At 31.3% G+C, this 15,477-nt stretch overlaps 1 protein-coding gene across 3 annotated transcripts in view; it reads right to left on the bottom strand.

Annotated features, from left to right (window-relative positions):
* The window catches only part of LOC145314369 (uncharacterized), an 89,867-nt gene that overhangs the window by 10,711 nt on the left and 63,679 nt on the right, over nucleotides 1-15,477 (bottom strand). For 2 of the 3 annotated variants that reach the window (XR_013877740.1, XM_080154250.1), the window contains exons 30-35: nucleotides 14,002-14,085; nucleotides 13,563-13,661; nucleotides 13,084-13,098; nucleotides 11,621-11,722; nucleotides 8,833-8,886; nucleotides 3,698-3,895 (exon numbers count right to left, since the gene is read on the bottom strand). Coding sequence is in view for 2 of the 3 variants with exons in the window: in XM_080154250.1 (XP_080010376.1) it covers nucleotides 3,698-3,895; nucleotides 8,833-8,886; nucleotides 11,621-11,722; nucleotides 13,084-13,098; nucleotides 13,563-13,661; nucleotides 14,002-14,085 (552 nt within the window). In the remaining variant the exon portion in view is untranslated. The remainder of the gene's footprint in view (nucleotides 1-3,697; nucleotides 3,896-8,832; nucleotides 8,887-11,620; nucleotides 11,723-13,083; nucleotides 13,099-13,562; nucleotides 13,662-14,001; nucleotides 14,086-15,477) is intronic. The other variant, XM_080154252.1, reaches the window with a different exon arrangement.

The raw sequence follows: 15,477 nt of genomic DNA on the forward strand, positions 1-15,477 counted from the left end.
TTGCCAAAAACAGTTGATATTATGAGTTGGGTATGGTCAGAAGGAGGCACGCTAGCTCCATCCCCCCATAGAAAACAGGCACTTCTGGAAGTAAAAACTGAAGATCTTGCCACAGTCAAAGATATACGATCATGGATTGGTTTGTACAAAACCTTTCTCTACCATACACCCAACTTAGCCAAGGTAATGGATCCATTTGATAAGATCACAAGTGACAAAGATTCCAAAGACACCATCACTTGGACAACAGATCTAAATTTAGCATTTCAAGCTGCTAAAGATAATATTGCAAATATTAAAGAGGTATACCTTCCCCATCCTAATGACCAATTGATTATAATTACAGATGGAGCGAGGACCCCTCCTGGTGTTGGTTTCGTCCTACAAGCAAGAGACAGCAATAATAAGATAAGAACTGTAAGACATTATTCTGTTAAGCTTAAACCTCACCACATCAAATGGACCCCCTGTGAAATAGAGTCTGTTGCGTTCGGAACGGCCATAGAAGCATTCTACGACATCATAAAAGAGTCAACAAAGCCTGTCATTATATGCCCAGATAGCAAACCTGTTTGTGATGCTACAAATCTACTAAAAAAAGGTAAATTTAGTCTTTCACCCAGAATCCAGACATTCCTTAATAATATGGGTAAAGTATCCTGTGAAGTACAGCATATATCTGGCAAATCCGGTCAAAACCAGATTGCTGACTTCCAATCTAGAAACACATCTGTATGTAATGCAGAAATATGCCAGTTATGTAACTATGTAAATCAACAAGCAGACACAATAATAGATACAAAAATAACTACTTTAAGCATAGACATACCATATGCTAATAGAATGGCATGGAAAAATGTTCAAACACAGGATAAAGCTATAACGCTTGCTAAAAACGCCATCACAACAGGTCAACTGATCTCTAAAAAAACAGGTAAAGTAAATTCTGATGCCAGAAAAATCCAATCTAATGCAAAAATCGCTAATGATGGATTATTAGTTGTTTTAAGAACCATACCTTTCTCTACCAGAAGAAAGAATAGTAGTGCCCTCTAGTTACCTACCAACACTTGTAAACCAACTTCACAACCAAAACAGCCACCCATCAAAACACCAAATTAAACAAATATGTGATAAATACTTTTTTGGAGTTGGAGTAGCCAATGTTATAGAAGAAAGATATGAAAAATGTCAAATTTGTAGTGCAATGAAGAAACTTCCAAATGCAAACAAATTTCAATCAACTACAAATGCTCAAATGCCTGGAACAAACTTTGGATGTGACATTTTCAAAAGGGCCAAACAACTAATAATGGTAATAAGAGATCAATTCAGCTCCTACACAGTTGCAGATTTTATTGAGAATGAAACTAGTGATAGTCTAGAAAAAGCTATCATTAAACTTACAACGCCTATCAGACATACTGGTGAAATAATAATAAGATCTAATCAAGCTCCAGGATTTTTGAAAGCAAACAAGTCCAAAATGTTGAGTGAATTAGAAATAAAATTGGAATTAGGCAACAGTCTCAATAAAAATTCAAATGCTGTAATAGACAAAGGAATTCAAGAGTTAGAAAGAGAAATCACTGCTTTATCACCTGGAGAAAAACAAATTGACCAAGCAACATTGTCACAAGCATTGATGAACTTGAATAACAGACTAAGAAGAAATGGTACACTTTCAGCCAGAAACATTCTATTCAGCAGAGATGACAAAAGACAAATTAATATTACCTTAGATGACCTTAAATTAGCAGAAGATCAACTTAAAACAAGAGAATCCAACAATGAAACACACAACAAAAAAATAAAAGGTAATAATGATAATCTTAATGTAGGAGACCATGTTATGATGAATGCTAACCCTAAAAAGCATAACATTAGAGATATGTTTGAGGTTGTTGCAAAAAGTACTGAAAACCCAAACAATCTTACAGTAAAGAAAATAGGTGGCACAAGACAAATTATGACACGCAATAAGTCATATGAAGTCTCTAATCAACATGTGTTTAAAGTTTACAAACAAATGGCAAATAATAATATGCCAAAATCATCATTAAAAAGATACAGAAGCTTTGATCCCATAAAAAGGCATGATGACTCATCTGACTATGATAGCGCTACTGACAGTGATGACACCATTCAAAACAATGTAGATGAGCCTACTATTGAGGATCAACATCCAAATAATGATGATCATGATGAAACACATGATAATGACAACTTGGGTAATAATGACAGTGAAGAAGAGTGGCATGAAGCCGAAGATACAGAAACAAATACAGGAACAATAAGCAAAAGGAGGCATATAGTTAAAGAAAAATGGATTGTTAACACAAAAAAATCTCAAATCTTGGATGATTTAAAACAAACTATAGCTGCAGTTAAAATCCAAACTTGGTTTCGCAAAAATTCATATAAAACAAACAAAAGAACATTGAGAAAACATAGAAAAAAAACTCCTGAAACTCTCAGATATGTTAATTCAGAATCTGAGTTTGAAGCTGCAATTTCATCAGAATATGATAGAACACACATAAATAACAGCTATGATAATCTTGAACCAGAATGGGATAACCAGCCAGAATGCACAGAATTATATGATGAATTAAATGAAGCATTCTTAGCAGCAGACCTAAACCTTAAGTTTAAAAAGGATAGCACAGATTTAATGGCAGTATATGAGTTTGATCATGTTTTACCCATCACATCGGAACTGAAAGAAAAACCTAAATCACTCAGGCAACCATTCAAACATTTAAAAAAATTGGTGAAAAAAAGGGGGGGCACTCCATCAAGTAGGCGTCAAAATTAAAAGAAAAAGGGGAGCGTCATGATGTAAATATAATAGACATTAATCAAAGTTAATATCAATTCATTTAGGATGACCCAGACAACATGCCAGAGGATGATTAGGAGAATGATGATGATGATGATGATGATGATGAAACCAAGAATGATGATGATAAATGAAAACTGAAGATATAATAAATATAGAAGACTTCAATGATGATGATTCCAATGATAACAATAATTGAGAAGATCTTCCCAATGACTTGACATATCTTCAAGCTGAATAAGATCATCATCAACAATAAACACAGCCTCAACTGTCAAGATATAAATGCCAGCCTTAATTAGCTTGAGTTTATTAATACAAAACTTTATCTTTTTATCATCATTTTAAAAAGCAGTTTTAATCAATATTTTATCATTCATTTTAAAAAGACTTTTACCTAAACATTATTAAAATGAAATCATACATTAATGGCCTCATGTATGAAAGCAGCTTCTAAGTCATCATTTGAATCAATTATTTTGTCGCCTGGAGTGCTCCCATAAAACTGTGATTGTGAAATGTGAAATCCCTTGCCATGTGATTTATCTGTCTGTGACTATTCCCAAACATATTATCAAATGCTTGCTATCACACAAACATTCACAGCTTTGCGGGAACACTCCAAGCTTAAGTACTTTACCGCTTTAGAGTCGGAGCTGGCGGCGTGACATATCTGCCTGACTCTGCTACCAATGGCAAAATGAAGACAGAGGCATAACAGGTGAGCCACTTTACGAAAGGTAATCATAATGATTTAACAAATATTGCAGCATTTATAATTGCAGGAAGACAATTCTGTTTTAATAAAAAGTTGTTATATCATGTTTGTAAATGTATTAAAAATAAAAGATTAACCTGTTTATGTCCATTGTCACAATACCACCTCTCCCTATTCCCACTCGGATCCTTGTTCTGGATAACTGCAATCAGATCTCCAGTCCTTACGGCCAGGTCCAGCTGGCCACCTCCAGGTATGATGTCCTTGACCTGGTACAACTTGCTGGCAGTGTATTTACCACGCAGGTATGTCCGCTGTGTGTTCGTTTGTACCCACTGGAAAAAAAACATAGTGTTAATCATTTTTTAAATATTACTTAGCCAAAATCACACAAAAATATTTAGGTTTACCAGTAGCATCTCCCTAATTCATAATTATAATGATCTACCTAATAGGTAGGTCTATTGGGTAATTTATAAAATCAATAACCAACAATTAATTGAACGTTGAAGTAAAGCAAAGTTTGGAATAATGTTTAAAATTGTCTTTCTTATCCCTTATCAGGCTAAAGTTAGACGGCTCGGCATGTTTGTTGAGCAATGAGCCCATCTCCCCCCCCCTCGCCTCTACTTTGAAAAAATTAAAAGTAGAAGGAGGTTTGTAGTTTCGTGTTTGTTTGTTACTTTAGGGCTAGTTAGGTTAGGTTATATTGGGTAATGGTGAGACCCCTAAGGGTTAAGCATTGAAGAATAAATTTGAATTTGCTTCAATAATAAAAGGGGGTTCAATGTTTAACAGGTACTTTGAGGGAACGCACCATTTAGTCCAATTACTTATTTTCAGCTTATTCTTTATCTAACCTATCGTAAATTTTTCCTTGAAAATATCAAAAAAATAGTTCTTAAAGCACATGAGTAAATGGCAACAAACCAATATCTATGAATTTAATTAATCTCCAATGCATATGACAACCAATGTTGATGTGTGGATGTGCAATGCATCTGCACACGTGTCACTAGAGTGTGCATCAGGAATCAAGGAGTTGACAAATTACGCACAAAAAGTGAATATTCTGCCCTTAAAACTAAATGCAGATACCAATATTATTCACTCACGAGTAACGATTAACTTTAAAGATAAAATAAAATGAAAAGTGATATATTCTTAACTTTTGAAAATAAAAGATCTGAGTTATTTTCTATCCTTGGGATAGGTTAATAATTAGTTCATAGTTGACTTTAAACTAGTAAGAAAATATCATCTCTTACCTAATTAAAATTTTTAACTGCCCGTCCTCTTTACTCTTTTTGTCTTTAAAGTGAGTTTGTTATTTAGAACCTTTCGGCTGTTAGTTTGGCTGTTGAAACCAGGAGAAAGCTCAAAGTGTCATGTATGACGTCATAAAAATCCATCTCTTTTTTAGGGGTGTCCTTTCCCACTTCTTCTCTCATCCCTCTTTTATAGACGTATTTTTATGACGCCACACATAACACTTTAAACTTTCTCGAAACCAGCAGCCAATTTACCTAACCCTTTATGGCAGAAATTGGTGCAGATTTGTAAAATGGTTGTGGTAGAAGAGGTTTAAGATATAAGAGATATATATTCCTCATGTGGTTTATTCACAAACCATTTCCATTTCAGTTTCATTCCACAGATACAGGGACAACACAATAAAGGATAAATCTATTACAATTTAAAGTCAATATTTTTTTGTTAAACTGCTAACTTTTACAACTTAATCATTATATATTAATAGTATCCGACGTATTATCTATCAATGTATGGGAGAAAGTGTTAATAAAACTTTAGAGACTAGTATGAATTATATAATAATACCCCCTTCCTCTCTGCATATTAAGTCATACTTGACAATACCTCCTTTACTGCGCGTTAAACTCTCAATTCTTAAGTATACCTTAACATTCTTTTTATTTTTAAACAATACGTCAGCTTATGAAAACTTTTGTCCTTGTTATTTTTTAAAAAATATGATAGATAGAACTCTATACGTCAACATTTGGAACCCTATTTTCTCCATTCAGTCTTCTATTCCTGTTTCCCTAACCAGAGTGGATTTGAGTGGGCCCTCTTGAGTTTTTACACTAATTAGCCAACCTTTCCAACTCAAGCACAAAATTTCATTTCAAAATTTGTACAATTGAATTAAGTTAGTACTTTGAACAGAATGTTTGAATTTATGTAAAAATCAATTCACAAGATAATGATTGAGTTATAAATATTTTTTCTAGGTATACTAATTGAAAAATTGGTGGGCTAAGTTTGATTTTTTTTGCTTCTAGCTAAAAATGGAAAGAATTTTATTTAAAAAGGTAAAACTTATTATACAAGTGATAAGATTCAAATGTTACTGATGCCAAGTTTAATAATATAAGAAGTTTGTTTCATCTCTTTTTACTCAATTAAGAATTTTGTAAGTAAGTCTTCAAAAAACGTAGATTACATCTGCATTTTTATATCATATTATCACAAAGCATAACAGTACAAAACTCGGATATTAATTCAAACGATTTTCCAAATATATTCTATGGCTTACAGAGCAAAGTGGATCCAAGGCTTTTAAAAGAGAATAATCATAGATAAAGTGTCAGGTAGTTTATTTTACAAATGGTAGGCTTAACTTTTGAGAACACAGTAATAGTGTCTGACTGATTATGACGTAACAAAAAAAATTAGCCAATGAGAGGCCACTATAAATTTTACCATTGGTCAATAACGGCCTCTCATTGGCTAATTTTTTTTTGTTACGTCATAATCAGTCAGACACTATTACTGTGTTCAACTTTTGAATATGTTAAAACATACCCTTTAAATTCCTAAAATACTATTAATGGCTCATATAGCTTATCATGACTTCTTTTAGCTCCTTTCCCAATGCATATATTTATATGATTACTTTTTCAACAATCTAAAGCATTTTTCTATAACTTTTAACGAATAAGATTTTATTTTAAAGGCTAAATGAGAAACTCTTTTAGTTAGAATTTTGTACAACAAAATAGTATGAATTTAATCTTCAAATAGTTGTTTGTGGGGGACTGCAACACATGTGTCAATGTTTGTATGTGTGTCCATTGAGATTTTACAAATAATTGCAAATGATCATTGTATAGACTCTCGGCAGATTTTGGGCTATTCAGCTAATAGTGAAATAATTTCCTTTTGAACTAATAGTTCAAAATTAGCGTTTTAATTGTTCTTTCAAATTAGTTTCAAAATTGCAAAGTATGTTGAAACTGTAAAAGTAAAAGTATCTATTATACTTTTAGATATTTAGATTTAATTTACCTGTAAGGAAAAGGTTTCATTGTTAAGCCAAGCACATTATTTTCAACAAAAAAGAAATGATTAAATGTTCAAATAAAACTACAGACCTAAATATATAACTTTTACATGATTACTAAAAAAATCTCAACAAAATCACGAAACCTTTTACACAACATTTAGTCTATCTAAACATACAGACTATCATTCAGAAATTCGTACATGACTTAGTAAGAAGCCACGCTGAAAATCATTTTCCTCAAAATTTAAATATTATTAGGAAGTTAAAAATGATTTAAACTGAAGATGAGAAGTTTAAAAATAGATTTCAAAGAGAATTACATATCTTTGCATAGAGAATGGGGGAAATTCAAGTTTTTCATTCGTTAATCTATTTCAAATGAAGAAAATAAAATCTATAGCAGTTTTTGTTGACTTAACGATAAGTAGAGTGGGTTATGTTTTATTAATTGTTTTATTCGTACTTCAACCCCCTCCCACCCCCCTACATTTTTTTATTAAAAACATAGAAATTCTTTTTGCGCTAAGGCATTGAATTTCAAGTACATATGTTAGTAAGTAAACAAGTAAACAAGCATCCCTTATCTAATCTAATGCTAGGTTCATTGAAATTTGGACAAATCAAGCCGATTATGACAGATTTAATGGAATACATTTATACATTTAGGAACATTCGGAAAATATTAGCTTATAAATACTTCTTGAAAAAATCTATGAGGAAATTTTTCTTCAATAGAATGTATTGAATTTTTTTTATATATTTACCAAATCCTAAATGATTAAACTCATAAAAGAAGATTAAATATGTTTTTGTGCATTTGTTTATAGCCCAATAACTGCAAAATATTACAGCTTAATAAGTCATGAAACAACAATATATGTTATCATAATTTTTGTTGAAATAAACTGCAAAAAACAAGAATAAAAAGATTTGCAGTATAGAGAAGTGAAATTATAGATTTTAGGTCATATTTAAACAAAAAATCTTTCTTTTAGATTTGATAAGAAAAAATAATCATAATAAAAAATTGCTATTATGGCAATTAAATGCCTTTATGAGTTCAAAAGTACGAAATCGATTTTGTAAGAGATAAAAATTTGTTGCATACATTGATTATTTATTTCTTAGCTATTTAATTTTATAAAAGAAAGAAGTAATAGTAATCTATTTAAAATATATTTCACAATGCAGACCAGTGAACTTACGGGATAAAGCCGAAGACTAAAAATTGATGTTCACTCCCAATTAGTAAAATCAAAATTACCCCTTTTGTAAATAAAAATTATTGTTGTAAATGTTTGGAAACTGAAAGTTTGTACTCACCAATTAAGATTCAATAAAAGTAACCAAAGTTTTTAAGCCAATGAATGGGATATCGTATTTATAAAACAAATGAGGGCCCAATTTCCCCCCTCACTGATAATAAAAGATATAAATTTTTTTTTTGGTTGATTCAAAATTTCAAATGCATAAACAAGAGCAAGTGATTCAAAATTTTTTTTGTGAATATACTAGGTTTATGTTTAATATCGTTATATCGATTTAAAAAGTTTAGTTTCACCATGGTTTTATATGAATAAAACTTTGAAATGTTAAACATTTTGTGACTAAATTCATCAAATGTATTGTTAAGTTCAAACTGCTAAGACACAAAAGTAAACTTTTTTGATGAAAAATATTAATTTTGAAAAAGGGATTGTAATTTGTAATATCATAAACAGTTTTATTAGTGTACTTTTGTTATTTATAGCATTTGATTACGTTTTGGCGTATTATTTTATTTGAACTTTTGAACTCAACAAATCATTTAATAGTATTTTGTCAAAAATATGTCATTTCAATGTTTTATTTATAGAAAACCATGGCGAAACTTATTTTTTGTAGTTGATATAACGATATTAAACATAACCCTAGTATAATCACAAAAAAATTTAGAATAGATTATAGCATATTTAAAGTTACTACCTGGACACTTATCTCTACTGGATCACCATCCTTCTTCTCATCAGGTTTGAAACTCTGTAAACAAAAAGTAATCAGGGTTTAATTATGTGAATATCATATTTTATATCTTTTAAAATAAGTAGGTTTTGATACTCAAAAGTATTTGCCCTTAACTTTTCCTTTCATTGTTTGATTTAATTTGGCTATTTCACTTTGAATCTTATTCTATCCTATAATATCAAGCAAAACCTTTTTTTTTGTCTAGCATTATAAAGTCTGGTTTTAAGCTATTTCTATACCTACACCGCCCTCTCCTAGATGCTAGGGGCGCAGCAACTAGTACTTTCTATTTTAGCAAGCACTCTCTTTACACCTCTATTTGTCCTATATTTTGGTAAGATAAGGTTAAGCCCATGGGGATTATGACCTACACCCTTTAATTTACCCACCCTTTCTCTTTTTGTCCTCTCTCTCATGATGAACTTCACCCCCTTTTTATAACACCCCATGTCCTACTCATGGCAATATAATGGTGCATCGTTATCAGGGTGGATGGGAAAGGTAAATTAAACAATAGATAAGTTTTTAAAAGTAAGATAATATTATGAATGTTTTTGATGGAGTGGGGACAAAACCGCGACAAACAAAACCGCGACAGGGACAAAACCGCGACATAACAAAACCGCGACAGTGACAAAACCGCGACAGTGACAAAACCGCGACAATAACAAAAATATAACTATGTAGGATTTTTTTTATAGAAATACATGGCCGCAGCGCTCGGCCCCCTGGCCTGCCTAGCCGCGGGCGCTCGGCACCCTTGCCCATAACCTAACCTAACTTAAATATTGTAAAAAAAAAATTTGAAAAATTTGAAAAACCACTTTTTGTAAAATCCACGAAATTCTAAACTATAAACAAGTTAATGTACATTAAACATTCAAACATATAGGTTAGGTTAGGTTATAGGCAAGGGGGCCGAGCGCCCGCGGCTAGGCAGGCCAGGGGGCCGAGCTCTGCGGCCATGACCTTCTAGCATTAAGATTTTTTTTATTATAGATTTTTTTGCAATGTCGCGGTTTTGTCACTGTCGCGGTTTTGTCACTGTCGCGGTTTTGTCCCTGTCGCGGTTTTGTTATGTCGCGGTTTTGTCCCTGTCGCGAATTTGTTTGTCGCGGTTTTGTCCCCACTCCTTTTTGATTAGCAATACTTTTTTACATAGGTGTCTATCCACCTGTAACCTTTAGATTTTATTTTTAATTATAAAATGTTAAATTATAAAGATTCCTATATTAATAGGGTAAGTTTGAAGAATAGCAACTATGAATTTCAGTAAAAACAATGATGACAACATCCATATAAGCGAGGCTCTGAAACGGTAGGACAAACAACAATTTACACTTTTATAGTGTCAGAACTGAATAATGAGAATGTTAATGTATAATAGTCCAAGCAAAAGTGTAACTAAATTTGTTGTAAAACTGCTTGATACAGGATAATGTTCATGGACATACTTACAGTTTTAGGACTTGATTATAGAGTTGCTTCGCTTAACATATTAAACTTTGTTATCCCAGGAATCAGTATACCAAAAATCAGATCAATCGGATAATCAGATCACATAAAAATTTGAAGTCAAAAAGTAAAAAAATCAACATGTTTAAAATGGAAGTACGGACATTCTGGTAATGATTATATAGTTGATACGCTTTCTAAATCGTACCTAACTACTAAAGGAATCACCATGTAAAGTTTGAAATCGATAGGACAATTCTAAAAGGCCTAAATTAACGAAAAAAGCTATCCGTCTGGACGGACGGACCCTAATTATAGAAAAGCTTCGCTTTTAAAAATGTTAAATGTATAAAGATTCCTGTATTAATAGGATAATTTTGAAGAATAGCAACTATAAGTTTTGTAAAAACAGTAGATCTTTTTCAAACATGTTTCCTTTTTTAAATTGTATAACCAATAACTTGATTTTTGAAATGATAAATGCCAGAATAACAATATTTTAAACGTTGCATCTCTTTAACTAAAATAAAATGAAAGTATATCTATAATGAGTACCCTATTCTATTTTTAAGCAATTCCCAAGTGTTTTACTTCTATTTTTGTTCAGGCTCCCATGAAATATTCTGTTTCATCAAAACTGAAAGTTTGGCATTCTATGTTTTATGATTTATTTTTTAAATTTTTTATTTACTTTCCCTTAAACCCCTGTGTGTGTGTGTGTGTGATGCATGTATATAAAAGTTAATGGCGAGGGATAAAACAAAAAAAATAACTTTTGCACCTTTTTAACCAACTTTAAAAACTTTTTTACATTTTTACTGTACATTTACATTAGATTACATTATAGTGTGGAACTAATTTAGTTCCTTTCTATCCGCAGCGAGTTTTCAACTGAGTGTGAGCTATAGAGTAGCATCCACTCGTCGTCGGGGAGGTAATAGGTTCGAATCTTGGCCCGACACCGCGTCAAAGACGTTAAAATGGTTTCTACTACTGCTATGTCAAGTGCGCGACATAAATAGTTACGAGTAGGGGGAATACCCAGATCATAAACAGGCGCAACTCATTACCATGGACAGTTAGGACTCATCAGACAAAGGTGGTGCAATCAAATTGTTGGTTGTCTGTTGGATGTTACTTAACCTAATATCCTTGGGTGTTAAAGTTTAGTATCCTATAACAAGCGGATGGGGCTCTGGATTCTCTAGACGATCACTTAAAAATCAAAAGAGAATTCCGCCCTTACGAGGTAAGGTAATAGGGTAGCTTTGTTATGAAAATAATCAAATCTTACCTTGGAAACAAAAGAAAATCTTGATATTTGATTAGCCACAAGCGAGTGCTTGATTAGGAACACTTCTAGAATATCTCCACAACTACTTCGGGTTAATGGCAGCTGAAATAATTTTCTTTCAATTCAATTATTTTATATGTATACTTGAAATCCCAATGAACTGGAATACTTTGATAGAATTTAAACAAATAATTGTATTATCTTCTGCAAAGTTTATAAATTGAGAAATATATATTCTACTCTTTAACTAATAGAATGTTTCTCAAATTCAATTAATAAATTTTGTTGTATGTTGTATCTATTATTTTATTATTAAGCAAGGTTTCTTAAGATTATATAGGGTATTTAAAAAGATATGATTTTAAAAAGGCTTTAAAATTTTTTTATTTTATATATATCTTTCTCCTTTCTTTTAAGTTATAATTTCAAACTATACTGCTCAAGAACTTCATTTGTTTATTATCAATAACGTTTAAATGACGGATGAATGTACATGACCAAATTTAAATGTAGCTGCGCTATTAGAAACTCGAACAAAGATGTATTGAAAAGCTGCAATGCTGTTTCATGTATCATGTTATACATTTTAAATACAAAGTAGGTCCATATAAGAATCAAACAAATAAGGAAAATTCATAAGAAGCAACTAAACAATATTTACAAATAATTGTCAATAAATAACAGAATATGACAGTAGCATAAGTAGCCATCAAATGGTTAATCATTTCAAGTTTTTAATTTATAATATCAATAAAAAATAAAGTATAAGTACAGTTATTATTGTTAAAACGACGAATTGCCTTTTGTACGGACATATCCTATTTATACAACAGCTATGCTGCGTTCACTACAATGTACAAACAAAATATTTAAAGGAAAATTAAAACATAAATTAATCTATATAATTTTTAAAAGCGAAGCTTTTCTATAATTAGGGTCGGTCCGTCCGTACGTCCGTCCGTAACGGATAGCTTTTTTCGTTAATTTAGGCATGTTAGAATTGTCCTATCGATTTCAAATTTTGTGTGGTGATTCCTGTAGTAGTTATGTACGGTTTAGAAAGCGTAGCAACTCTATAATCATTACCAAAATGTCCGTACGTCCATTTTTAACATGTTGATTTTTTTTACTTTTTTAACAACAAATTTTTATGTGATCTAATCATCGGATTGATCGGATTTTTGGGATATTGATTCATGAAACAACAATGTATAATTTAATAAGCGAAGCAACTCTATAATCAAGTCTTAAAAAAGTAAGTATGTCCATAAACATTATCCTGTATCTAGCAGTTTTTCAACAAATTTACTTACAATTTTGCTTTGACTCTTATACATTTATATTATGATTCTTCAGTTCTGACACTATACAAGTGTTATTGTCCGTTTGTCCAACCGTTTCACTTCGCTTTTATGGATGTTGTCATCCTTGTTAACATAATATGTAATCTTTAATTTACTTACCCTCCTTTTGTAAATCTGTAAAAATAAAACAAAAATATAGATATGTATTTTTGATTAAAAACATTAAATTATATATCATTGCCTATAGAACCCTATTTCCCAAAAACTAAATTATAAAGTATAACTGGGGTAATTAATTTAAAGTGGTGGAAGGAAAAAATAATTATTCTAAAACTATCCACAGACCTAAGTAGAGCTTCCTTAAATCGGATTAGTGGTTAGCGAGATCATGACAACAAAACCTTACAACTTTATGTAACAATTTAATCGTTGCTTTGCCACTGGCCTGGAGGAGAAGTCAATAGCATATTCTAAAACACAGTTCGACATAAAAAAAAAGCTTCCTTGGAAGTACAAATCAGTCAAACCAGCAATTTCCGAGATCTTACGCAACATTCCATAAAGAATCTTCTTTAAATCAGAGTATAATAAAGACAGACTGACACCGTCAAAACTTAGATAAGAATGATAAAGCTTACCTCCATCAATTGAAGCAATTGTTTGGTCGCTCGTCCTAAAAATATTTTTCTTGCCAGGATGTATTCTCTAATGCTCGCGTTATATAGCTCCATGCTAACCTAGAAATTAAAATTTTATTTTATAGGATTTTCTTTTTAAAAAAATTGAAAAATTATGTCAATAATAAAAAGAAATCATTTACAGAAAAGCCATACTTTTATATGAGAGATATAGTTTTAAAATAGTTTGTACAGATTCTCTTATGACAAATGAGTATCATCAATTTATTTTGTCCGTCTGTTTATAAAATATGAGGTGTTGGTGCTTCTACTAATTGGAATATGTAATCATGTGCGACCAACAAGTTTCTACTCGATAACTTTTTGAGTGCTTTTCAATAGCTTCACACTTTCTAATCAATTTTTAATAATTGTTGTTAATATTCTTTAACTATCTAACCTGAACCAGTTGTGGTAGTTCATTAACCAGCTGGCCGTTTAACGCCAGGTAGTTTGTTTTAGTAGTCTCCAATTCTTCAGACAACTAAAAAACAAAGTTGATATAGCTACAAGTTTAAAAGTATTTATAAGTTGACCGTTCAATTACAAACTTCGTTTCGGAGCCACCTAAAAACTAACAACTGAAGTAAGAAGAAAAATTATTAGTGCCAAGTTGGTCGTTCCATGCCCAATAGGTCTTTAAAACCTTCATAAGGTCATCATAAAACAATAAAACTACATTTTGAACAATATGACCATCTAACACATTAAAAACAAAAATGTTCAAAATTAAGAATAAGAAATGTTTGAAATTTTCTTTAAAAAATGAAATGAAAGGCATTTCAGTTTTGTGCTGAAGAGAATTCAAACTGGAAAATATTATTAAGCTCTTGAAAAAGAGATAGAATTATAATAGACATTACTGTATAGACTGGTCAATATCGTATTTTTTTAATAGTACAGCTAATATATAACCATAGCATGTCAAGTTAACTGGTGATTTTAGAGTTACAAGCCGCTTACAATGTTATTGATGCGCTACTTATGTTCAAAAAATCTAAATATTATTGTAAAGGAATTAGTAATAAAATAATGCACAAGAAAATTAATAAATATTTCTATTGGTAGTAACTCTATCATTCATCTCTATTGTCAATCCAAACGGCAAATAAGCATACGAGGGTTAGAAGATTTAAAGGGAAGCCCATAGAAAAAAATAGCATAGTAGTAAATAAAAAAAAGTAATACATAAATGAAAACTTATAAAGCACCGGGCAATTAAATAACTTTAGCGATCTAGAGACATGGACCAACAATTGTTAAACGTCGAACTAACTGTGATAACCTTATCAAAGAATAGCTGTGCAACGGTAAGTTTATCATTAATAGAACAGATTTATAGTATAGATGTATATATATAAAGCTACCTCCCTTTCTTTTTCAAAGACATCTTTCGTCTGCTTCTAAATTATTTTCTGCTACTTGGCTGTGTTAATATAAACGACACCATTGGTTGATTTTCAATGACCCAATAGAAATGTTGCACAAGACGGTTGCGATGGGGAGATTCTCCCTCTAGTGTTTTACTCTAATATTAATGGCCTTAATACTGCTTGTATTTTTTGTATGTGTAAGATCTTGTAAAAAGAAGAATCAATTGATCTAAAGCTTTTTTTGGAATGTCAGACATTTGTCTATTTTAATTAGGAAATAAGGCAAATTGAAAAAATATTCCAAAAAAAGTACTTAAGTGTACACAATACATGTGTTATAATCTAGACAACTACCTACTTTAATTACTAGGGAACTTTTTCGTCTGCTAGCAAATAGCTTTTTGTTCTTTTGTAGAATTCGGCTGTGTTTATATTTCCCACGCTATTAGCTGATTACATTTTTCAAAGACACAATACAAAATCGGGACAGGGTCCCTGTCCTG

The sequence above is a fragment of the Acartia tonsa genome, chromosome 3 (genome assembly GCF_053477335.1).
Source record: "Acartia tonsa isolate MP-2025a chromosome 3, ASM5347733v1, whole genome shotgun sequence".
NCBI classification, from domain to species: Eukaryota; Metazoa; Arthropoda; class Copepoda; order Calanoida; family Acartiidae; genus Acartia; species Acartia tonsa.